This window comes from Desmodus rotundus, chromosome 1, assembly GCF_022682495.2.
Source record: "Desmodus rotundus isolate HL8 chromosome 1, HLdesRot8A.1, whole genome shotgun sequence".
Taxonomy (NCBI): Eukaryota; Metazoa; Chordata; class Mammalia; order Chiroptera; family Phyllostomidae; genus Desmodus; species Desmodus rotundus.
In genome coordinates this window covers 8,752,547-8,777,649 of record NC_071387.1, presented here as the reverse complement: position 1 = coordinate 8,777,649, position 25,103 = coordinate 8,752,547, and the positions used below count along the sequence as shown (strand labels likewise).

Here is a 25,103-nt window from a genome sequence, read left to right as displayed (position 1 = left end):
AGCCTTCCCCGTGATGCGCCCTTCCTAGGCCATGTGTCTGGTAGCGAGAGGGACCTCACGGCCCTGGAGGCCCCCAGTGCACATGGCTTTGGAAGTTCCCTCGCCTCTTAGTAATGGAAATGGATACATTTTTGTTTCTCTTGAATTCTAAAATTTGCAAACATGCACTTACTGCCCGTGGCATGGTCTACTCAGAGCGATGGTTGGAGTCACATAAACTTCACCTTCGTCCAGTCTCCGTGGGTGCGTCACCCGTCAGAGGCCACGCACAGCTACCTTGCCTGGAACACTGTGAGGAACACTGTACAAGCATTGTCTCCTCCTGGCCAGCGTGGGTCTCTGGGAGTGTCCATGCTGGCTGCAGGCTCGGCCCCCACCAGGCGCCCAGCGTGTGTACAGCCGTGGAGCCCAGAAAGGCGATGCAGTTAAAGGGGCGCTCACAGTGCCTGACCCAGCGGAACCCTGTGCGCAGCCCAAACACTCAGGCGTGACACGTGCATCGCGCACAGTGGCCCAGGGGCCTCCGCACGACCCTCCGGCCACCCCAGACTCCCTGAGCACCCGGGGCACACACGAGCCCCTTGTTTGGGGCCAGCCCTCTCCCGCTGCTGCTGCCCCTGACCCACAGGGCCAGCCAGCCCCTCCAGCAGCAGGTTTTTAAATGAAAAAATTGCAGTGAGCCCAGTGATGCAAGTTAAGATGTAGGCTTTTTAAGGTCATTATTTTAATTACCATTAAAATAATTGGTACTCTGGCTATCGGAGGGGAGGAGATCCAGGCTCCAGGTGCCCCTCCCCACCCCCGCGGCGGGCGCAGCCTTCAGTGTCTGTGTAATTAAAAGCTCCGTCTTTCACGAGCACAATAGAGGCCAGGGGGTGGGCAGACTGCAGCCCTGCTGCATGTTAATGCATTTATTATGATCAATAAGCCTGGAGTTTTGTCCTCTGGTTTGGGCGTCTCTGTGACTGACAGCAGACACACACACAGATTTGCCTAATAGTGCAAGCATCTGAAAATTCAGAATTACCTGCAGGTAACCACCGTCGGGTCTCCAAGCATGGACAGGCCTCAGATGGGTGCTGGCTCTGCCCCGTGGCTGTGACCACACCCCCCGCCCTCCACCTCCCCCAGCGTCCGTCCTTACCTCCTTGTTGCCTGGACGCTGCGCAAGTTAACCAGTGAGTTAATGCAGACCAAATGCTGCCTGAGCCTCAGCAAGGCTGCTTGCTTAAGACTAACAAGCCGTCCTCTCCTTTGCAGCTACGAGAGCTGGTCAGTGCGTGCATCTACCCCGACCCTAACCAGAGACCCGACATCGGATACGTGCACCAGGTTGCCAAGCAGATGCACGTGTGGACCTCGAGCACCTGAGTGAGGGTGTGGCGTCCTCATCAGCGCCAGCACCTCTGCCTTACTTGACCCTCCTCCAAAATGGCCACCTGGTAGCCTAGACCAACTGCGAGGCTTCAGCGGATTGGTTCCCCAAGGGGGCCGGGCCTCACAGCCACCGCTGGACGCAGAGCAGCTGGGGGGAGGGGCCCTGGTCTTGTTACTGGTGATCAAATCCAAGTCCTTTCTTTAAACCGTCCTGGACAGTCTCAGCTGGGCTAGCCCTGGTGTGGCTCAGTGAGCCAGCGACAAGCCCCTTGCATCCGGACTGTAATGTGAGTCTCTAGGGCAACTCCTTCAGTGACTGGACAAGGCCGACACCGACAACGGCGGGAGGCTGGGAGTTGCAGTGAGCCTTTGGAAGTGGCTGGCAACGAGTTCAGTTTAGCGCTTAGAATCTTTTCAATCAAGCCGTGTGCTTAATTTACTCTGTAGTAAAGGGATAAAGGCATGGTTTTCTAAAATAGAGTGGAGGTTTTCCTAATATTTTTATCTGCGTTTGTAAGTCAATGAATGAGGACGAAGAAGACCCAGTACCTGGCACAGCGCTTCAGAGACCAACGGAGTTTGAAAGGCAGCACCCAGCTCTCCCAGGCACTCCATCCCCTGCCCGACGCCGGCAGCTCATTTAGGGGTCAGCGTTAACATCTTCCTCTGTGTAGAGGAAGCATGGGGTCCAAAAATATAAATACAAAACATGCCTTCAGGCTGTTCTCTATACAAGTTCTCCTTTTGCAACTTCCCGCCATGACCCTGGGCAAGTTTCTTAGCCTCTCTGAGCCTTAGTTTTCTCATCTGTAAAATGGACTGGTAATACCTACCTTCAGGGTGCTGAAAGAATTTGATATGAAATATGCACGCTGTCTAGCACATTGTAGATAATCCCAAAACGGTAAGCCACTCACCCCTTCACAAAACTCAAGTCCATGGGCCACGTAAGTCAAGAATTAATGTATGAGGAGTAGGAAACCAGGAACGTGTCCCTTTATTTCTGGTTCCCAAATAGGATTAACTGTGAAGACTAATTTATAAATGTGAACTTAGGGAAAACTCAAGCTCTGAAGGAAATAGTTTGAATTTTGTCTTTATACCCAAGTTAATCTTCAAATGGTCTACGCCCTCGTCCTCTGACCTGGTGACGGTTCAGCCCTCCATTGGCGGCCTGGCCTGGCCGGGCCTCCCTGGGTATAAAGGACTAGGGCCGGGCCACCGCTCTGCCCCACATGCGAACTCTGTTCTATTGTTAACGCTGTCAAGTTTGAGATTTCTCCAGATGCAGCCTTCGCTTTGTACATGTTCTCCATGTCTGAAATAAAGAGGGGTGGGGGGTACCTGTATGAACGAGTCTGATCCGTGGATAACTGAAACAGCCTCACACTGCAGCGCCATTCCTTGAGGCAACTTTCAAAACACAATTTTCTTGAGACCCAGACATTCTGAGTAATACTGGAATTTTTTTAAGCTCCCAGATAATTTTGACAATCATCAGCCAAGTTGCTGCCCTAAATAATTCCCCTGTCCTCCCCACCCCACTCCTGGCAGTTTTAACAAGGGAGGCCGGCCCAAGAGCCAGTGCTGGGCCCCAGCCATGCCCCTCTGGGGGGAGCGCCAAGGCCCTGTCTCCTACTGAGCACTTCCCACCGAAAGTTTTTCAGATTCCAGGCAGATTTTTGCAAATGTTCTCCTTAAAGTCCTGAGATCTTCCTGTGCCTCCTTTGGCAGAATCGGCACCAGACACAGATGAACTCGCTTTTTCCACATACCATGAGAATAACTCTGCCTACCAGGACCCTCTGGAGGTGTACAATTTCTTCCATTCACCAGGCCTAAGTGTTTGTGACATGAGTGTACCCTAATAATTACAAACAGTAATCCCTCGCATTCCTTTGACTTCTGTGAAACTTGCCTAAAAGAAGCTCGACCAGTTTTCTGCAGCTGTGGCAAAGCAGACTGTCTACCTACCTGCTTTCCATTGGTACTTAGAACTGATCGTGTCTGGCTCTTTCTGTCCCATTTGGCTGCTGGGGGAAAAGGCTATGTATGCTGCACTCATCCTAAAAACAAAATTAAAAATTAAAAAGAGAAAACACTGGGACCATCGTAAACGAAGACCAGGGTGTTAATACGAGGGGCGGATGTGAACGTTCACCTGGAGAATCAGAGTGACCTGACGTGACTTCCTACAGCAGAAGCCTCATCTGTTTTTAGGGTTACGTTGCTTGTACACCCACCAGAACAGACTGGCCCTCGGGAGGGAGTGATGTCCAAAGGGGAAGCCAGGTTGATGGGCCTTTACAGTGAAATAACGAAAACACCCCACAGCCCCCAGACCTCAGCCACTCAATTTGGTTTTCATTTTTTATTGGGTTTCATCCAGCAAACATGAGCCAAATGAGTGTCTCACAGAGGGATCCCCCACTGCCTGCCCCTGTCTTCCAGAGTAGTGCCCAGCCATCCACGGACACCGTTCAGGAAGTGTCCATCGTTTGGACCGTTTCTTCCAGCACCTCAATTTCCAGGGTAGTGACTTTTTCAGCGAGGACTGCAGTGGTCCCTTTCTCACACCTGTACCGGCCAAACCTGGTGAGAAAAATAACATCCAAGAGTTAAGATCCCTTGAGGGGCCTGCTGGAGGGAGGAATATTCATTCAGGGGAGGCCTCGAGGCCTGGCCCAGAACCCTGGTTCTCCTGATCCCCAGCTCTGTGACCCCAGGGGTGTCCAACTGCCCCAAGGGTCACTTTCCTCAGCTCGCAAGGGCTACAGAACAGGGACACCTGGTAGACAGGACCACAAGGTAAGATCAGATAGGTCCCCGGGCGTTTGGTGGGCACTCACATGCCCTTGCCCACCTCATCAGCCCCAGGAGACGCTGGAAAGCGTGTGGGCATTTGCCTTCAAGCTTCAGCCTCCTGGAAGCGCCTCTCAGTAACCAGCAGGAGGCAAGCCCTCTCATTAAGCTGCCCTCACCTTTCTCTTGTGTAGCAACAAGGCAGACCTGTCTCCTTAAACACGGAGAAAGTATTTGCAGGCATCAACAGTACAAAATGACCCAGAGCCAGACTATGGGCTTGTCACCTTAGACCACTCTCAAGACTCAGGGAAGGACAGTTAACTGTCCCTTGCAGGGACGTGGAGGGTCACCATTAGGACATACCCAACACCGCCTTTCTTGGCATGAAAGCGACAGGTCTCTCTGAGCACAAGGCAGTCTCCAAGACACACAGCTGAACTGCTAGTTCTCGTATGGGGCCGCACAGCAGCACAGGGCCAGCTGCTTCTCTGGTCTGTCCCCAGCTGGGACACTTTGTCAACCTGCCAGGGACTAAGAGAACACTCCTGGCTGCTCCATGGCCACATGCTCCTGGAAAACCCATCCTCTCAAAGGGACTCTTGTGCTCAGAGAGCAGGAAGCAGAAATGCGAGGACGATGTTACCGAGCTCTGTATAAATTCAAGAGTTTGCAGTGCAAAGAGCAGCTGGCCTTTACTTCTGCTATACCTCCCTGTCCCTTCCACACTCCTTTGTAGCTGCATCTTTTTAAGATGTGCCCACCCTTCTCCTGTTGGTGTGAAGGTGTGGTTCCTTCCCCCAGACTGGACCCTTGGCAGCTTGTCATCTCCGAGCCAGAGCCCCGCGTGGCTCCCATGTGCCCAAGTCATCTGAACCACAGCATCTGGGGGCACCCTGGACACATGAGAACTTCTGCACCACCCTGCGTTATGGCACCTGGTTTCAGCAGCACGCAGAGAGGGCCTCTACCTTAAGCAACAGTGGGCTGGGAAACAGGGCTGTGGAGGGCTGAGAGCAGAGGGGCCAACGGGCATGTGCAGGGCCAGGCCCACTCTGGGACTGGGCACAGGATGCCTGCTCAGGCCTCAGGCTCTGCCCCACCCTGATCATCCCCTCTGGGAGAGATGCCCCTAACCCAGGCAGGGCCTCCAACAGTCAGCCACCGGCAGAAAAGATAATGGTGAAGTTCCACAGCACCCATTGCCACTTGGCGCCTGCTGCAGTGCCTGGGCACCATGGGGGGGCAGGGGCAGCTCTGCCCAGAGGGCAGGTTCCTGCCACCGGCCACACTGTCCAGCACCTTTCACACCACTCACTGCATCCTCACCACTCACTAACCCAAGGGGCCGTTCTGTTTCTGTACTTGTGCGTTTACAGTCTCCTTTACACATGTGTGACCCACGCCCCAGGGGAGTGAGATGCGCCGCACTCCCCTCTGGACAAGGACCCCTGCACCGAGCACAGTCCCTTGTCCGCCCCAAGTACTGCTTTGCAATGGCTCAAGCGTGGCTTCCAGAACCCTCACCCCGCACTGTGCTCAGCCTGGATGGAGTGTAACCAGCTCCCCTTCCTGAACTCTTCACCATGGACTTGCTCAGGTCATGCAGCATCTTGCAAATAACAGGGGAAGCGGGTCATGCAGAGGTACTTGCTCCCACTCCAGAGAGCTCGGCAAAGCCTGCTTCCCCCAACACAGCCCCAGGCCTGAAAGGTCGCTTCCCTCCTGCTAAAGATCACAGGAACTCCGTGGGGTCCTTAGAGAGCACCTAGTCTAGCCCCATCATCTCAGAGACAGGGCGATGGACTTTCCCAAAGACACCATGCCAGGCAGTGGCATTTCCCCAACCACTGAGCCAGAGCTTCCTGCCGCTGGGCTGCGCTACCCCGTCAAGAACACGCGGAGTTTCCACAATGCTGAGCGCACACCGCAATGAGGACCTGCTGGTGCTCCATGCTCTATCTTTCCTTGTGAGTTACCCCCAACTGGGATTTTGAGTGTATGTTGTGGGAGTTAAAGCGAGTGCTCCAGAAGCTCATGTGCTGGCTATCCTCGGATGAACGTGGCTGGAAGCAGAGCTCAGGTAGCCACACACATCTTGAGCTGCTCAGGTTCCAGGAGGTCAGGAGCCACAGGGTGGATAACAGCTGGACAACCATGCGGGAGTGCAAATGAGCAGCTCATCTGCACACACACCAGCCACCAGGGCTGCAAACCAACCTGTCCCTGCTCTGAGCCCGGGCTGCACCACTGAGAGGCAGTGCCGGCTCAGCACCTGCCATGGCCAAGTGGCACAGCTCCCTCGAGAGGAGGAAGGACCAGTTAGCTCCCACGGCTAATTTTCAGAGACTCCCAGCCAGGGATTTCTAACCACTGAGGACCCCTGCACCACTCTGAGGAAAAGCTATGGGTAGGTCGCCCTGAAAAATGCATCTGCTCACAGAATTTCATACAGAATTCAGGGGATCATTTAAGAGACTGGAAAAAGGACAGCAGGTAATTCAAAGCTCTCCCCCGGACACTCTACCTAGGGCTCTTTCCTGGGCCTTATGCCATCTCTCCCGTCAACATTTTACAAATTATATCACTTTTCTACACCTGAGAGCAGCCCAGAATCATAAAGCAAATACTGACTCAAAGGTCTGTTGTGTAGGTTGGTTTGGAGACACTGGATTTACTCAACACAAGAAAGAATCAAGAAAACTCTGTCTAGATACCACAGAGAGATCCAGGGTGGCCACGAAAGCTGGGTGACACAGGAAGAACTGTGCCTCCTTCACTCACCTGGTCCCCTTCTTATTGGGCACTGAGTATGGGCGGAGAAAGTCCAGCTTGCTCTTGCTGATGACACAGAGGTCAATGTTACTTCCAGAGCCCAAGTCATTGAAGATGCCAGCTGCAATGGCCTCGCTCACCAGGTTCTTGGCTTCTTCCTCCTGAGAAAGAGAACGGCAACCATGAAGCCCAGCAGCGTGCACTCGCCTGTGAGGGAGGCACTGCTGCCAATGCCCACTCCACCAATCAAAGCACCTCGATGATCTGCCAGAGGCTCCTCGCCTGGTCAGTGTGGGACCCAGGCCTCTCCGACCCCTCATGCACGTGCCCCCTCAACACACTGCCTCCGGTCAGACCGGCCATCACACAGCTGAGGGCCACAGGCTGGCGGGGAGCAGTTACTCAGAGGTCAGCCAGCTTTTCCTGTAGAAGGGACCAGCAGTAAATATTTTTAGGCTTTGTGAATATATAGCCTCTCTTATACCTAATCAACTCAGTTATGATAGCACAAAACAGCCACAGCCAATATGTAAACAAATGTGTGTGGCTATGTGCCAATAAAACTTTATTAACAAAAACAGGTGGTGGGGTGGATTCAGCCCATGGGTGGTAGTTTGCTAACCCCTGCTTAAAAATATCCAACAATGGTTGGAACCTGCTTCCTGGTACCAAAAGAGAGAAAGTTAACTAACACCAAAACACAAAAATAGTTCTGGAAAAATGGTGGCAGAGTCAGGGGTGGGACCTCTTGCCCAGGAGAATCTATCGCCTCCCCCACTAATGAGCCTACACGTTCACTGAATTCATTCATTCCTGGAATCATTCTTTTTTCTTCTCCTTTAAGAAGCAAATCTAAGTACCCAACAGTTATTGGTAAAAAGTCTATTAACTCATTTCTTATCCAAGGAGGCATACCGCATGCCGGGTCCTGTGCTAGGAGCTAGGACTGCAGAGATGGATGAAGGCCCAAAGCCCCTGCTGTGTAGGGACGTGAAGTCCGGTGGGGGCATCAGACCCAAGGAACCACAATGCAGTGTGATAAGGGCTGGCGGATAACTGAGAAGGAGCAGTGGGAACACTGGCTGGGTCAGCAAAGCTGCAGAGAGGACTGAAGGGCAGGCCACACACCAGGCACTCAAAAAACAGGGCAGTGAAGAAGAAGGCAGACAGCGGAGGAGGCAAGGAAGGGCCTGGGGAACACCAAGTTCAAGCTCTTTGTGCAGCAAAGACAAAAATGAACCAATCTCTCAAAGAAGGGGCTCTAAGTTGTGCTGCAGCCCCTCCCTATCCCACCAGGACAGTCAAGTCCACAAACATGCAAGCTAAACTAAGGAGCTCGCCCAAGCAGCACCCTGTGAGCAGTATGACTCCCCACTGCAAATTCCAGCCTGAGGTCATCCATTGGCAGATTCTCTGACCTCCAGTTGTGAGATCTGCCTGCCCTAAGCCAGGAAGTGGCATTCCAGTGACATGAGCGCCCTCTACAGACTCAGAGAAGGACGGAGAAGGCTCTGATGGAAGTGGGATCCTCAGCAACCCAGCAGCAAGGGCTAGGGGGTTATTCTGATCTTTATTCCACCAGGTTTATTCACTTTCTGATTGGCACCGATGTGGGGCCAACAAAGTCGGTCACTCTCTTGCACATATGCAGCCCCATAAGAATTTATTCAAACAGGATCCTCTAAACAGGAATTCTCTCCCAAGGCTCCCAACAGTCTATGAGGCCACAGCCTTACCAGAAACCAGTCAAGGTGGGAGCAAAAGGAGCATCTTAGAGAAGGAGAGGGCTGCTGCTGATGAGCCAGAGAGCAAAAGCCAACAACTGACTCAACAGATGCAAGCACATTCTGACTCCCACCCTGTTTCTCTCAGCAACAATCCTGGACGGGCATGCGTGCCTGTGCTGGAGGCACCCTGTTCACCCCTCTGCTCCTGACCTACTGTCCCTTCTTTCCTTCTCTCCCCCGTTGTTTTACTATTCCCTTCGCTGCTGCTGCTGCTGCTACCTGGAGCCAGCCAACAGTACCTAGTGGATGTCACAAATCCTGCTGGCTGCAGTTTAAGTATCCCAAATCACTTCCTATCTGGGGATGGGGGCGGGGGCGCCTCGGAGGACACTGAAATAGACGCATGATTCCAGGCATGTGTATCTAATGTCACTCAGGTAGGCCGGGCACTCAGATGCCAGGATGCCGGCAGTGCTGAGATGAGAGGTGAGCCTCCCTCTACTTTACAATTATCCTGTCAGTAAACTTATACAGCTTAAAAGTATACACTTTTGAAATATATATGATTATAAATATATATAATTTATTCATAAAATTATCATGTGTGGTGTTATTTAAGTGTCAAACAAAGGCTTTTAAAAACTGGGACCATACCTTTTCAATTCTCTTCCTTCTCAGCAGATCCAAGGAAGATAATTCCTTAAGGGAAAAAAACCTCCCAAGTGCCTTACTTCCCCCCAGTCCTACCCTCCTCACAGACGCAGGACTCAGATGCACGAACGCTACATCTCACTGAGCACCCACAACAACATGCTGAGTTAGCACTCCGACAGTCGCCGCTTTCTTCCCTGGCACTGCCAGAAACTGGGAGAGTCAATGCCTTGCCCAAGGTCATGCCACTAGTGAAGAGTCCAGGGCCAGCCACAGCACCACACCAGCTCACAGGTAACCTGTCTCCGTCGTGGGCGGGGGGCTCGTTGCCAAGTTGGGGACAGTGGACAGCAGTTCCCTGATTTAGAGTATGCCACTCCCCCATCACCAAGGACCTTCAGAACTTGGGCACGTTTAAAAGGAGGATGGTGGCTGCCAGTTTCTCTCCGGGCCAGCTCCTCTGACAGCCATTTCCACAGGCGTGGGGAGCACTGCGCTTCCCCAACTGTCCACGGACTGCTGCCTAAATAAACATTTCTACAATGTAGTAAGACAAAGATCAATGTTGAGATGCAAAGTCTTATTTCACATAGTCCCCACCCCCGCAAAGCCTTCTCAACACAAGTTACTTTGCTTCTGCCTCCCCACTACTCACATACACAGTCAGTGTCTTCAATGCACAGACGCTCACTGTGTCCCAGGGCTGCCTTGCACATCGAACACGGTCTTTTACCGCAGCATTTCCATCCCCAGAACTCTAGACACATATGCAAATATGCTACTGGGCATATTCATACTGTGTTTTCTTTATAGTAGAATTTCACAATTAAACAACTCTTGTCTTTAACACGTGCCACCAAATATTTAGGAAAACTATCAAGAAAAACCACAAACGAAAAGCAAGAGGTAGGGAAAACACCACATTTTTATCTGTCTCTGGCCCACAGGAAATGCAGGAAGCACTGTTTCCTCCTTTGGGATTCATTCTTCATAGGGAAACTGCACCTCCCTTTTTGGAAAGATGCAGAGTGACCCGAGATCCGAGCATCATCTGCCTGGGGACAGCTGCTACAGAGGGTTCTGACAAGGTCCCTGCCGAGCCTGTGACCCCAGCTGGTCAGGCCCAGGTGCGATGCTCTCCCGCTGCCAGGTCGGCCTCAGCCCAGGCCAGCTGCTCACAGACTGATGTTGCTAATCACAGGGGAATGTGGGTTTGGGTGTAGATGGACCAGGAGGGCTCATCCCAGCAACCAGAAAAATGGCCCTCCAGGCCAACGGCCAGAGGTTCTTCTCACTTTGACATGGCTCAACCAAAAGATCACCACGACCCTGGTGGTCAAAAATTAGTTGGGGCCCTAGGGTCAAGGTAATCTGGTACATGTGGACACAGGCAGACTGGGTCTATCCCCAGCTTCCTCCTTACTGCTGTGCAACCTTGTGCAAGTCGCTTCACCTCTCTGAGTTCAGTCTCCTCCTCTGTAATCCAGTGATGATAAGTTAGGATTCGTCACAAACTGCTACAAGAATTAAAGTATGAAAAGTACCTACTCTAGTGTCTGGCGCATAGTTGTTGCTTAACTAATGGGAACTTACTTCTAACCAAGCACACCTGAGGGCTCCCAGAGACACAGTCCGTCTCCAAGCAGAGACGATCTGGACGAAAGCCCAGGCCAGGAGGAGGCCCAAACAAACCTGCGGACAAACCTTCACCCAGCGCCATGGAGAAGTCCCTATAATAATTAATCCAAGCAAAAAGCACACTCCCTAAAAGTTCAGAGAATATAAAAGGAGCACTTCCTGCTTTATGGCTACAAAGACCAAACTAACTGGGAATATCAGTCCCCCGGGCCGGCCCTGCTTCTTAAATGAGATTACAATAAGAGTGATGTACTGTGCGGCGAGTCGGCTGTGACAGGCAGCACTTTATAGAGCTATCTGTTTGTCTCCATCACTGCATCGCACAATGCGTCCCTGGGCTCCAATGTGCAGCTCCATTTACCGCCACATGACAAATGGGCAGCACTTGTAAAAGGCACAAAGAGGTCCACGTCGGCCGTGTAATGGTCACCACAGCTGTACCGGAGTGCTTGAGGGGACAAAACAGACCCCCAAGTTCATTAAACTGACCAGTAATGGATCTTTCAAAAAGTGCCTTAGGAATCATACAGAAAAGGCTAAAATAAATAACTCAGCATGGAAGGCTAATCTGAAATGGTGTTTGATAAATTATTTATAACACAGGCGATTGTCTGCATTTAATATTGGAGCTACTAGTAGCATCTTTAAAAGATGATTTATGTGTTGTAATGCTATTAAACTTTATATTGGCCCACTGCTAGCTATAAAGTCTGCTGAGATTTAGAGAATGAGTTTTAAACTGTCACTGCAACATCACAGGCGATGGAGACTGTATTAAATCTTTACTTTAAACCTGTTATCTAGAGAGTTGCATTTTGTAGACACTCGCAAACTGATAGATTACCTCGGCACCCACACGGTGCAGGTCCAAAATAGCACTGCAAAGAAACTTCTCCACATTACTCTTGTCTACAGCTATAATCGAATTTCTCTTCCCACTTAAGTGATTTTTAGATTGGGGATGTCACCAGAGTACAATGTAGGTGCCCAGCCAATGGGCACCCTGGACAGCTCAGAATCAAATTAATACCCTTTAAATAAGCCTCCTACACCCAGCTGTTCAGGTACGCATTCTGAACAGGGCCTTACTTACACTGGGGACAGGCAACATACGACATGTGCATCTGACTCGGAACGTAACATTATTTTCCATACAGATTTGGCATGTGAAAATACATGCATATGGCAAGTCATTTGAAACAACCAATTTGTTAACTAAAATACTTTTAATTCTCTAAAAAATGAAATTGGTTATATGCCAGAAAATACAGTTCGTTTACATGGCTGAGGTGCTGCGTTAAGGGGTTGAAAACGGAAGAAACACTCAGCGTTCTCATGAGGAACAGAGCCCTCCGGGCTCTCCTGGTTTCCCGGGCGCTGCGGCGGTGCCCCTGGGGCCTCGACCCACCAGCATGCCAGGAGTCGGGGGCAGTGGCTCTCCTACCTTTGCCTGAGGGACTGAGGATGCAGGTGGCATCAGAGCTGACCTCTCGCACAACTTTCACCGATTTTCCTACTTGCTACTACATCTACAAGGACATAACCGTTTGCTCCTTTACTAAAAACTAAGGATTTCACTCGGTAAGAACTGAAGCAGCCCACGTTCCTCTCAGAACATCTGCACTCTCCGTTGCCACTCTGATGGGAAACAGCACGAGCTGCTACCGCGCTCACCACCTGCAGCAGAGCAGGCGACAGCCTGGGTGTGAGGAGAGCCGGGTCTGGGAGAAGGGCACTAAAACCTCGCCACCCCAGGCAGCTAGCACACTGCTTGGCATGGATGTCAACATATGAAAAAAAAGAAACATCAACTTCAAACGTATTCATGGCTTTGCCAAACTAAAAGAAAATTAATTATGAGAGAGAATATCAAAAATGGGCGAATTCCAAAGCTGCACCAGTCCCAACGGGGGGCCAGGGAACCAGAGCATCCCAGGACAGCGAGACACTGCAGAGGAGAGGCTTGAACACGGCCACCTGCAGCGGCCTGATGACACGCTGAGGTTCCGACTGTGCCACTGATGCGGCCTGAAGGAGTCATTCATGGCTGATGGTTGAATAAAATTTAAAGAGCTCCAAAAGTGTTTAAAACAGTCCCACCAAAGCAGTTTGCCTCCTGCACCGTGTAACAGACCTGATGTGTCCCATGCACAGCCATGCATTTTACATGGAAAAGGTTAATTTAACTTGCTAGGCAGGGCTCTGCAACAAAGGCCGAGGGGTCTGAGTTTCGTTTCCCGCTTGAGCTGTCTGGATAAACACAGTCCACCTGTGTGAGCACCTGGGCACTGTCGGGTGTAATCAAGTTGCAGCTGCTGCTGGGTGTGCCCAAACACGGGAGTGAACCAGTGACTGTCTCTGAGGTCTAGCTGGTGGCGTCATGTCTTTCCTTGTTAGCTTCTATGGCACCCACGATCTGGGCAATGCAAGTAGCAGAAGGCAGATCTGACCCCTGGCAGTGCTGAGTGCAGGGGTGATTTAAGGAGTTTTCAGCAGGGACGGGAAGGGTTGTTCATGTTCAAGGAACTGCCACGTCACTGCCAACCTGGCCTGTCCCAGATCGCTGAACAAAGTGAAGCCTGATTGATCAGACTCAGGGCTAGGAGAAGAGATGACCGAGGCTGCACAACCACAGTGGGCCACGCCAGGCTCTCACAGAGCATCACAGATGAGAGAAGCCCAGGAGAGCTGGGTCACTAATGAACACAGTACTTAACTCTCTCTGAGCCACAGACTGCCCATCGGAAGAATGGGAATAGTGCCTCTGTCCAAGGGCCACTGGGAAGAATGAAGGACAAGAATGTCCCTGACACAGAGCTTTGACAGAATTGTTAGCACGTTCTAGGGTAGAAGGAAAGAGGCAAGGATGTGAGAGAACTCACCTACCACACCCCTGGGTCTGAACCAAACCCTTATGCTACTTCCTTTATCCTCAGAATCACTGCCTGTACAGCAGAGGAAGCTGAGTTGGCCGATGCACCTAAAGGCACATGGCTGTGTGTAAGTCGGAGCTGGGGATCTGTGCCAACTTAGTGCCTGGCATCGCCAAAGCCTACGTCTGCCTATCCCAACACAGGAAAATCAGTGGTGGACCAGAGGTTTCACTGGCTTTTCAGACAGCGAATAGAAGGAAAAACACCTAAGCTTCCAGAGGGAAAAGGACCAAGAGAGATTGGAACATATTGCTTTCCACAAGGAGAAGAAATCAGTGTTCACAGTCTATGTGTATACAAATATATATTTGCAAGGCTGCACTGAATCAAATATAATCAGAGAAAAAAACAAGACTGGGTTTAAAGAAAGTGAGAAATATGTTCAACAACCCTCCAAATGAAAACCAAGCTGCCCCAGGTAGTAATAAGATCTTAATAATATTCCTCTCTCCCTCTCTCCATAAAACAATGCAGTGAGTAGGATAACTCTGCCAGCATATTCTTGGAGATGCTGAAAAGGCTATCACCTGGAAAAGGGGTGAGGGGCGGGGAGCGAAGTGAATTTGCTCCTTGGGCACACAACAAAGATAAAACAGAAGAGCACATTCACACTGAACGCATCCCCCTCCGAAGGCTGGGGAGGGAAAGCCCTGCCGAGTCAGGGTGTGTGTGGGAAGGCTATGGCGGGACCACACTGCGCAATCCTGCTTCTGCAGCCTCATGAGGGTTAGGAAGGACTGCGCGGATACCAAGGAAGTACAGAGCACCCTTGTTCTAGGAAGTGTAAAGATGACCACATGTGAAGCCAATTTCAAGTGATGCAAACCGCCTGAAACAAATGCACAAGTCAGCACAGTTCAGCGAGCATTACTGAGGATCTGATACTGATACTCTGCACAGGCGCGGGCCGAACACTGGGCATGAGGTCTGAGCAGACACAGACGCTGCCCACTAAGAGGGTAGAGTCCAGAGAGGAAACACAGATGAGCCACCACATCAGAGTGAGAGTTTCTCAGAGGCAGGCCTGACGATGGAGCTGCAGGTGTACAGAGGTCCCATGGGGCGCAGGTTGATAAAGACTGGGCAGCCTCCTGACACACGAGTAAATGGCAGCCAAGCCACAGGGCAGAAGTGAGGGCAGGTGTAAAGCCATGAAAACAGGAAGGAGAAAGGTGTGGTCAGGTAGGAAGTTCAGTGTGGCTGAATACCAGAGAATCTCAGGGGCCACAGAGAGCTGGCCCTTCACGCTAGCCAGCGTGAATGTGTGAACACCTTAGGCTGGCGAATTATGTGGTTAGACCTGTGCTGTTTGAAACTGCAACCTGGGAGCAGCGGGGCGGGAAGCAGCCACAGGCAGGGCCAGGAGCGCAGGCGATCACATCACCCAGGACGGGCAGGCGGAGTGCAGAGGAGGGGAGGCGCAGGGTGTCGCCGGGACTGCAGCGTCCCTGACTGAACTGGACAAACTCGGCCTTCACAGAAAGGCCTTTGTAACTTCTTGGCAGCTATTTTTCCAGTGGGTCGATGGGAGACAATGATGAGCTTAATTATATGCTCTAGACACTGGTAAGCTTCTGTGGTAGGCACTCTTACGGGTGTCACCACGGAGGGACAAGGTAACAGCAGAGCCAGTGTAAGTATACTGAGGTTCTTCTCAACAACCAACCAACCAACCAACCAGAGGCTGGAACCAGCCTCTAAGTGCCATTTCAGTGGCGGCAGGGGTTCTCAAAACATGTGCCTGGCCTCTGGGGCATGTGGCAGAAAACGTGTATGGAATTGGTTAACTATGAAGGCAAGAACCAAAAGAATGTAAAAAAAGAAAAAAAAGAAGCTCAAAGGGAGGGTGTGCTGCGTGCACGGCGAAGTCATGAAGTAGAAGAGGACAGACCCAGTGACGCAGCAGCTCCTCCCAGATCCTAAGGGGCTCCTAACTCGGATTCTTCCCCACGAGGCCCCTGGGGGATCACCTGTTCCTGGGACCCCAGGCACACGCAGCCTTCAGACACACTCTGTTACTTAAAGTTCTTGGGGTGGGTAGGGAGCCTTCCAAAAGGGTGTACGTGGACTTCTGGGGCTGCCAGATGGAGATAGGGGCTGAGGGAGGTAAGAGGCAGAGGCAGAGAATTCGAAAGCATGAACATGCACGAGATCTGGGTATGAACTAATCCTGTTACTTATGAGCTATTCGACTATGGTCATAAAGCCATTCGACATTCTGAAGTCCCCATGTCCTCATCTGCAGAACAGGCGAACACCACCTACACCGGGACGGTCGTGAGGATTAAAGCAAGGACGCTATGCGTAGGAGACAATGCTAGTGGTGCCTGGTAAGCAGGAAACACGCAATGGACGCTGACCTGACCCCTTCTCCAATGTTCACACACAGTTATCAAAACCCCAACTCTTTCAGAATGACCAAAGCAAGGGGCAGCTCAGAATTCAGTATTTCATTTTTTCAACCCCCAATTCAAAGCAAATCAAGGATGAAAGTAGCCATTATAGTGCAAATGAAGTTCAAAACGAAGCCATAAAGCGCTGCGTTCCCATGTGCATGCCCCACACAGAACGGGCTGCTCTATCAGTAAGAAGCGTACTGCGCGGCGCGTTTCCACTCACCGTGTTTCACCAGAAATACTACTCCAGAGGAAGGCAGGAAGGAACCTGTATTTACTGCGAGTAGGTCTGTGCCAAGTACTCTCTTCCGCTCACTCCTCCAAACCACCCTTTAAGGTGTGCACTACCCTCCCGCCCATTTTACAAACCGAGGAACCCGAGGCTCCGCGAGGGAGAATGACTCACTCGAAGGCACGTGGCCAACGAGTGGATGGTCTGAGATCCAACAGAGTCCTCCTGTCTGACCCCAGAGCCCATGTTCTAGTCGTCCCAGACAACAGAACCGCCCACCCAGCAGTTTGTCTCCAAGAGTGACGGTGCTGGTCTAGCCCCGACATGTAGCTGGTAAGATAAGCGTGGGTTTATAAAGTAGTTTACCTCCAAAATTCTTCCAAAGTTGCAAATATATTGCTTAAATAATGCTACTCTATCATTACATTATTCATCTGGCTTGTTACCTTGGGCAAAATTAAGACCATCCTGATGAATGTCTCTAATAAAGAATGTACACTCATCAAGTCCCAAAGCAAACAAACACCTATCAAATTCACTGTATTGGCCCTACATTCAAATGTTGACATTTCCCTAAAATACACGTATAAAACCTCTCAGCAAACGGAATGAGTTGAACTGTTTAACCATCCTGCATGTCAATAAAAAAGATACCTTTTAAACTTAGTTTTCCCATCAGGCCATTTGCTGATTTTGTAAATCTTAACTAAAACTGACCAAGAAAAGCCAAGTGCACTTTCATCTTCTTTTAACCTTTTACAGCAAGCAGCCGCCAGGGGATAAGGGAGCAAACTTCTGTTTAAGCCAGACTACAATTTACACACACAGTCCTCCCGACAATCCCTTCCCTTCAAGTGGTGACACAAGCCCATTTTACCGATGAATTTTATACTTTGTAAACTAGGGCTGCAGGAGTTGCACAAGGGGCAAAAATCAGCCTTCAAACCCAGACCTCTCCAAAACCTATGCACGTACTTTCCATCACGCCCTTTTTTTATTCCTCGACCACCCTGATTCCACTGATCTGAACAGAAGAAACCAGTGTATATGAATCTGACCTAATGAGTCCTTAAATCTTCGTAATATTCTGACATCACCCAAAGTGCCAATTTTAGAAAAACCACATTCCAAGACCATGACAGGGTGACAAGTACTAGTGTGATCACATCCTATGGATACAATGTTCATGGCAAATATTTTCAAATATCTGTACCAGTAGGTGGAATTTTCAAGTATCTATTTAGCACAACTTCATACCATTTAAAACATTTTTTTGTTTCTGCACAATGTCAGGGTTAGGCAAGAGTGGTATAAATCACCTCACAGAAACCCACAAGTAACATTATCTGTTAAGGTTAAAACTGCACCTCCCCTCGGTGTGCTGCTGGGCTCTCATTACAGCAGGCAATCTCACATTCCACCACGCACAACACACTAAGTACCAGCACCTCCCAATTACACTGCAACGGAAATCTCAAAGGACATCTGAAAAGTCTACACAGCTCCTGCACCCACGGCTGGAACACGACCATCACTAATGGAACGTGGCAGCTTTCTAAACTAAATATTCACATGCAGGGACAGGGATGCTAAGCTCGGCCTTATCCCACACTGAAGAGCGGATGCTAATTAAAAGGCCACACTGACTCGGGAAATGACCACCCAGACAACTTTAGACACTGTCTGGAGTTTCATTCTCCTATTTCCAAAGATGTTCCACTGTCCAAGCTTCCAGGCTCACACAACAGAGAGGAAGTTAGAGCAGGAGGCGGCCCCACGCCCTTGGGCGTGATACCCCTCCTCTGGAATTCTCCTGTCCTTCTTCACAGCCTCTTTGCCCCACTCCTTCCTCAAACCCAGGACAAAAAAATTTCAAGCAAGGAGTCACCTGCTCTAAGGCCATCCTACGCCCCCAGAGAGAGCCCACCCATCCTCTTCTGTGTTGACCTCCCAAACTTGTCACGGCAGGACTCCCAAGAGCTGCCTGCGGGCCTGGCCACCCCTGCAGGTTGTAACTGTCTGTAGGAAAGGGGCCGCATCTCATAAGCATCACAGGGCCCGGCCCTGGCCAGGGATCATCAACACTCAGTGGATGGCACGCAAGGGCACCCTTCGCATCTCAGGAGGACTACCACCTCTCAACATGTACAAAAGCCTTAATGGCCACTCCAAGAGGGATATGAAATGTTCTCCTAGTGATGCAGGTACCAAGAAACTTCTGGATTTTTTGCTCGCTGTCCTTCTGCCTTTGCCAAATTTTTTGTGTCTCAGAAGTTTCTGAGAAAGCACCTTTTAAAAAAACCTTCATTGACCTGGCTGGTGTGGCTCAGTGGACTGAGTGCCGGCCTGTGAACCTAAAGGTTCAATTCCCAATCAGGGCACATGCTTGGGTTGCAGGCCAGGTCCCCAGTAGGGGGCGCTCGAGACACAACCACACACTGATGTTTCTCTCCCTCTCTTTCTCCCTCCCTCCAAAAATAAGTAAATAAAATATTTAAAAAAATAAAAAATACGTTCGTAACAGCAGAGTGTATCCAGGGTGTATTCGTTTTTACTGTAATCATTTGGCTATTTTTGGAACGGTTTTTACTTTGTCTAGCAAAACCTAGACTTGATATAGGCTGTGAAGTTTAAAAAAAAGCTGTCATAATAGTAGTAATGGCTTTGAAATATCTCATCTAAGCCAACTTTATTCTCATGCCTCTTAAGAATTGCCAAGCCCTTCAGATATTGGCAGTTCCATTTATTCAGATCTTCTGATACATAAAATTTGCTGACTTCCCCCCCTTGAGTTGATACAGATATATGAAAACTGTGAAGTTGGTTGTTTTTTCTTTTTTTTTGGCTAGAAATGAAACTTCTCTGCGGGTGCAAATTATAGGGGCATTTTGAAGTTACCATATGTTTTAGATCAGAAGGTAAAAACAGCACAGCAGCCCATGAAAACTTTCCAGCCCAGGAAAGCTGACAATTAACTCATTAAAATACAGTTCAAGCCCTCAAGTTTCCCTACTCTTATAGGTAGTGGTCCCACTCACCATTTAAAAATTCTGTGTTAGTAAGTTTAGCATTTTTATGTTCATTTACATGTACAATGTAAATGTACATAGGTACCATCTTTAAATATTTAGCCCAAATGTTATTTTAAACTTAATTATTTCCACAGAGCTATTTGATTTAAAAAAAAAAAAAAGAAGAAACTTTCCTAAAATTCTTAATCACACTTCAGTGTACATTAGCAAATGTGTGATGTTTGGCTGCTCTGCACACCCACACGCCCAGCCCCCCTTCTGATCCTGCACACCACACAAGTATAATAAACCATGTTAATATTTCATACCACTGTGAAATATGCTGGAGTATCAATTCAACATCTGCTGTCTTTAGGGTCCGGGAGTCCCGCAGAGACACTTTCAATTTGTAATTGAGTTCTATGCTGAATTAATCAGCAGTTTATCTTTTTACTAAAATAACGTCTTCACCACTAACCCAGATTTACATTAACAATTTATGCCAAATTATCTGCCAAGGCAAAACTTATAAGAGTCTAAGCTACCATCCGTTACTCTCAGTCCTGTATTTCATTCCTTGTGTCTCTCTAACCTGCACGTAAGAAGTGGGAAAGCCAGTGTTCAGGAGCTTGCAAGCCTCCGACCACAGATGACCTCTTGGATGTGCGATGCTGCCTCACTTCTGACGTGAAATTCAGGGGGGTTTCCCCTCGTCCCCTGAAAACCACTGTGCCGTAAGTGGTTATGATTCAAAGTTCTTACAAAATGAGACTTCTAGCATGGAAGGAAATCAGTGACTAAAAGAACATCTCTTATTTCTTTTCCCAAGAAGCTACAACATTCCACATCTTGGCTTTGCCTGAGTAACAGAAAAACACAACTGAGCCCTGGATGGTGTAGCTCAGAGGATTGAGCGTGGGCTGCAGACCAAAGCGTCACCGGTTCCATTCCCAGTCAGGGCACATGCCTGGGTTGCAGGCCAGATCCCCAGTAGGGGGTGTGTGAGAGGCAACCACACATTGATGTTTCTCTCCCTTTTTCCTTCCTTCCTCTCTAAAAATAAATAAATAAACTCTTAAAAAAAGAAAAAGACAACTGAGATAAAGGGAACACTTTTGGTGCCTTAAATTATGTCCCCGAGACCCCAGTTGGCACAGACACTTCAATATGGTAAGAGATGGAAAAAGAAGTCCATTTTCTCTTTCACATCATGATGCAGAATAATTTTATTAGCTGTAATACTTTCTTTCTAATTCCACCTGTACAGTTGAAAGTCGCTAAACATTTATTTCTATTCAACATCATCCCTGAATCGAGCTCTTGCCTCCCTGATTAAAACGTCTCTGGTCACAAAGAAGTTACGTTTTTTGCCTGCTGGATCTCTGCCACAGGTACAGCAAGCAATATACTTTGTGAAATATTTCTCTCTCCTATATGGTATATTTTCCCCTACATTCCACAGTTAAAGAAAACATGTAAAGTGAAAACATTTCAAATGGAACACCTGCTCCAAAGAAATGCATCACAAATAATGACCTATCTACTCCAGAGTCAAAATATCCCTTCTTTTCAATCTCCTTTGCATGCGGCTGCATAAGGACTTCCCACCGTCACAAAGAACAGCCTCTCTCGGCACCTCGGCCCCCAGTGCAACGCCCTGCATTCAGCTGGCCCCCGATGAGTAACTGCTGGCGGATTCCATGTTGGTTATGTAAGAAAATGAATGCAGTATTTGCATAGCAGGGCAGAAGACCTGCACAGAAGGGGGCAGGAAGACTGCACAGAAATATTTTTGGCAGAAAAATCAACAAAGAATTCTCAAAGTCATCAGCTATGGCAGTTATATTGTTTGTAGTATTTTCCTTATTCCTCAAAAAATTGGAAACAGAGGACTTAAAATTTTATACAAGGTCACATTCCTAAGATTTGTTGATTCTTGAATTCCAGAGGCGGGCCCCAAGAGGAATCCATTCCCTGCTCACTGGAAATTTTGGTAAAGTATACCTTTCCTTCTTGGCCTTTTCCCTTCTAACACTCTTTTACTTCCTGAGACTAAGCAGGAAGAGTAAAACAAAGTTTCTAAAATTTTCTTCACCCCCTCCCCGCAAAATCCCACTTTGAACTTGAACTTTATCAAAGGCAGAATACAATGGCAAGGGTGGAAATGATTACCAGCCACCACCATGAAACGGGGCTCCAGAGATACAGAGACGAGGAAGACACAGACGGGGCCAGAGGAACGGACATGTAAGTGGCCATTTCTATATCAAGGAAAGCTAAAGAACCCTAGAGACCAAAGGGAGAAAAGCAATTACGTGCAAATGCCAAACTCTGTATGGTACACAGCAAAGTCTTGCTCCTGAACCCATCAGGTGAAAAAACAAAGAAAACTTCCATCGGCCCTATAAAACACCACAAAATGAAAACGTGGGCAAGAAGCCCTGGTTAGTGGATTGAGCATAGGCCTGCAAACCAAAAGGTCACAGGTTCAATTCCCAGTGAGGGCACATGCCTGGGTTGGGGCCAGGTCCCCAGTGGGAGGTGTGTGGGAGGCAACTGATCGATGTATCTCTCACACATTGATGTTTCTCTCTCCTTCTCTTTCTCCCTCCTTTTCCCTCTCTCTAAAAGTAAATTAAAATCTTTAAAAAGAAAACAAAACGTGAACAAGAAGATCCAAGGGAGTAACCTTAATTGAAGAAGTCCCTTTCTGCCTCTCCAAGGTTGGCCTACCAGTGGGTTTAAACTTAGGAGAAAAAACTCACTTTTTAAAAGGAGAACAACTCAACATATCTGATGCGAGTGAGAAGCCTTAACCACCAACAGGGTCTTCTTATTACTATCTATTCTAAAGGTCTAATGGTAGTTCTCCCAAATCACCCACTGAGTATCTGTTCATTTCTAAAATTAACTGTTTAATTCCACTGGATATGACTACTAAGAGTAATTCTAATCAGGGTCCCAGAAATTAAATCTTTGGGTTCTGACATCCCTAAAAATTAATGCTTTACATTAAATCCAACTAGAGAGAAAATTATTGGGGAAAATTAATACAAAAAATAAAGACACAATTTATTATGTCTAATGCTTCAGGTCTTAAAGGAGAGCTAATAAGCAGGAATTAGGACCAAAAGCAAACTGATAGAAACAGCCTCAGGGACAGCCTCTGAAAGGGACCTTTCAATATTTAAACAAATGCGCAACCAATCCAACCACTGCCCAAATCCAGCACATAAAGAAGTGTGCCGAGTGTTTTAATAGTTCCATCCAAACAGCTCCACAGTTGTATTAGTTCTTAAGCAGTAAGGAATCCAGCAAAACCACAATGAGACACCAACTCACACCTACCAGACCGGCTACAGTCGAAAAGACAAGTAAGTGTTGCCGAGGGTTGGAAATTAGAATTTTTATACATTGCTAGTGACCCAGCCTTCTGGAACCCAGTCTGGCAGTTCCTTCGAAGGTTAATCATGTGACCTAGCAATCCCACTCCTAGGTATACACCAAGAAAAATAACAATAAATGTCCACACAAAAACTTTTACACAAATGTTCATAGCAGCATCACTCCTAAGAGCCAAAATGTAAAAAGAATTCAAATGTCCGCCGACTAAATAAAATGTGGTCTGTCCATACATTAGAGTATTACTCAATTGTAAGAAAAGAAGTAGAACGCCGTGACATGCGACAGCACGGAATGAAATATTATGAAAACACTGTAAGTTAAAGAAGCTGGTCACAAACACCATATATTGTAGGATTCCTACCATAAGAAATGTCCAGGAAAGGCAAGTCTACCGACACAGAAAGTAGGTTAGTTGTAGCCCAGGGCTGGAAAAGTCGGGGGGCATGGGGAGTGACTGCTACTGGGTATGGGGTTTCTTTTGCGGGTGGCGAGAATGTTCTAAAACTGACTGTAGTGATAGCCGTGCAACTCTGAATTTACAAAAAACCACGGAATCATACACTTAAAGTAGATAACTTATATCAGCGTAAATTATATCTCAATAAAGCTGTTATTGAAATAGTAAGCCAGCCAACATTTTTAGAGTAAACAACATCAAAACATCTAGTGACATCTCACAAGTCAGCCCAAGAACTCACATTCTAACAGCCCCTTTCTAAATGCCAGAGATCACAACAAACAAAAATGTCAGCATGAACCCCTAAAAACATTTAGTAAGAATGAATTTTGGCTCTAACTATGTATTTTTTCCCAGACACGTAAGATACTTAAACAGATGTAGCAACCAGACCAACATAACCTTAAAATCTAAAAATCTGCAAAAATGAGTCAAGTTCAGCTCATTAAACTGACACCTATTAAAGTGCTACAAGAAAAATAGTCTTAAACACCATCAATATCAATACAGACAGGAGTATCATTGTTATGATAGCTATTGAAGGTCAGATTTTTTTTTTTAATTTTTCATTTACTTAAAACTCTGTTTGATGCCAACAGGGTTCAAGTTGCGCAGGAAGGTGCTTCGGCTAAACACTGATAGTCTTCCTTGATCTCCATTGTCTGCTGCGTGGGTTCCGTCGGCAAACCTCCCAGCAAGTGGTCACCTTCCTCTGGAGTCATTAAACCTCTGAATGTCAGCTGGTGGGATTAGCCAGCAGCTTCCACACCTGAGCCCCCATGGCAGGGACAGAGGCATTTGGATCAAGATCACTAATGAATACAGAATTCATATGCCGCTTGTCAGGGCTCCTGAGCTCAGAGTCGCACAGATACAACCTAAATAGGACGGAGGATGGAACAATTGTTGACAAAGATTAAAAAGTTTTGGCAGTTGGGAAAAAAAGAGCACCTCATTATTCAAATATGATAGTCTTGCTTATTTTTTTATTTTCGTTCAAGTTATTCATGATTTGCCTCAAATGGACAAATGCCATTCACCAACACTGAAAACTCCCCAGTCTCGTCACTAAATCTAAAGAAGGCCATGCCGTGTGAACACCAGCCACCTACAGAAAAAGAGCTCTCTTACAGAGGACATCTGAAAACTTAGGGGAGAAAATCAATCACAGGATAATTGGGGTACAAAACAGAAGATGAGATCAAATTTAGAATTCAAAGAGAAAAAAGTAGCTTCCACAGCTAAATGACTTACTCCTATTTCCCAGTATCTCTGCATTTCCAACTTCCTTGCACTTTTCTATTCCTGGGTTTCTTCTAATGCTTATTTAGCTACTTTCTGTCTTCACAAGACCTCATCAGAGAAAAGGAACAGACCAAGCAGCCCATAGCTCTGCTTACCTGGAATAAGATGTCTTCCCCACTCTGCTGTCAAAGAATTACAGGCCTAGCCAGGAAGCAGAACAGCACAGTGACCAATGACATCAGAGGGCTCTGAAGTCAGAATGACCGGGGTTCAAACCACGAGTCCACCACTGACTAGCTGTGTGACCTCAGGCAAGATATTTGACCTCACTATATCCTAACTTTTGTCTCTACAAAATGGGTATAACTAAGTACAGACCTCACAGGATTGTTGAAATGTAAGATAATGCAGAAAAGGCAGCTGGAACAGAGCCTGACACAGCTGAAGCACTCAG

The 25,103-nt window shown here is 48.2% G+C and overlaps 2 protein-coding genes across 4 annotated transcripts in view; one reads left to right on the top strand and one right to left on the bottom strand.

Annotated features, from left to right (window-relative positions):
• NEK6 (NIMA related kinase 6) overlaps window positions 1-1,398 on the top strand; it is a 71,953-nt gene extending 70,555 nt beyond the window's left edge. For all 3 annotated transcript variants that reach the window (XM_045196724.3, XM_053920793.2, XM_024562440.4), the window contains exon 10: window positions 1,261-1,398. In XM_045196724.3, coding sequence (XP_045052659.1) covers window positions 1,261-1,371 — 111 coding nt within the window. In that variant the 3' untranslated portion in view covers window positions 1,372-1,398. The remainder of the gene's footprint in view (window positions 1-1,260) is intronic.
• A 2,323-nt stretch (window positions 1,399-3,721) lies between these two features.
• Window positions 3,722-25,103, bottom strand: part of PSMB7 (proteasome 20S subunit beta 7) — a 54,028-nt gene continuing 32,646 nt past the window's right edge. Inside the window, exons 7-8 of the mRNA XM_024562121.3 lie at window positions 6,964-7,115; window positions 3,722-3,969 (exon numbers count right to left, since the gene is read on the bottom strand). Of these exons, the coding sequence (XP_024417889.1) occupies window positions 3,858-3,969; window positions 6,964-7,115 (264 nt within the window). The 3' untranslated portion in view covers window positions 3,722-3,857. The remainder of the gene's footprint in view (window positions 3,970-6,963; window positions 7,116-25,103) is intronic.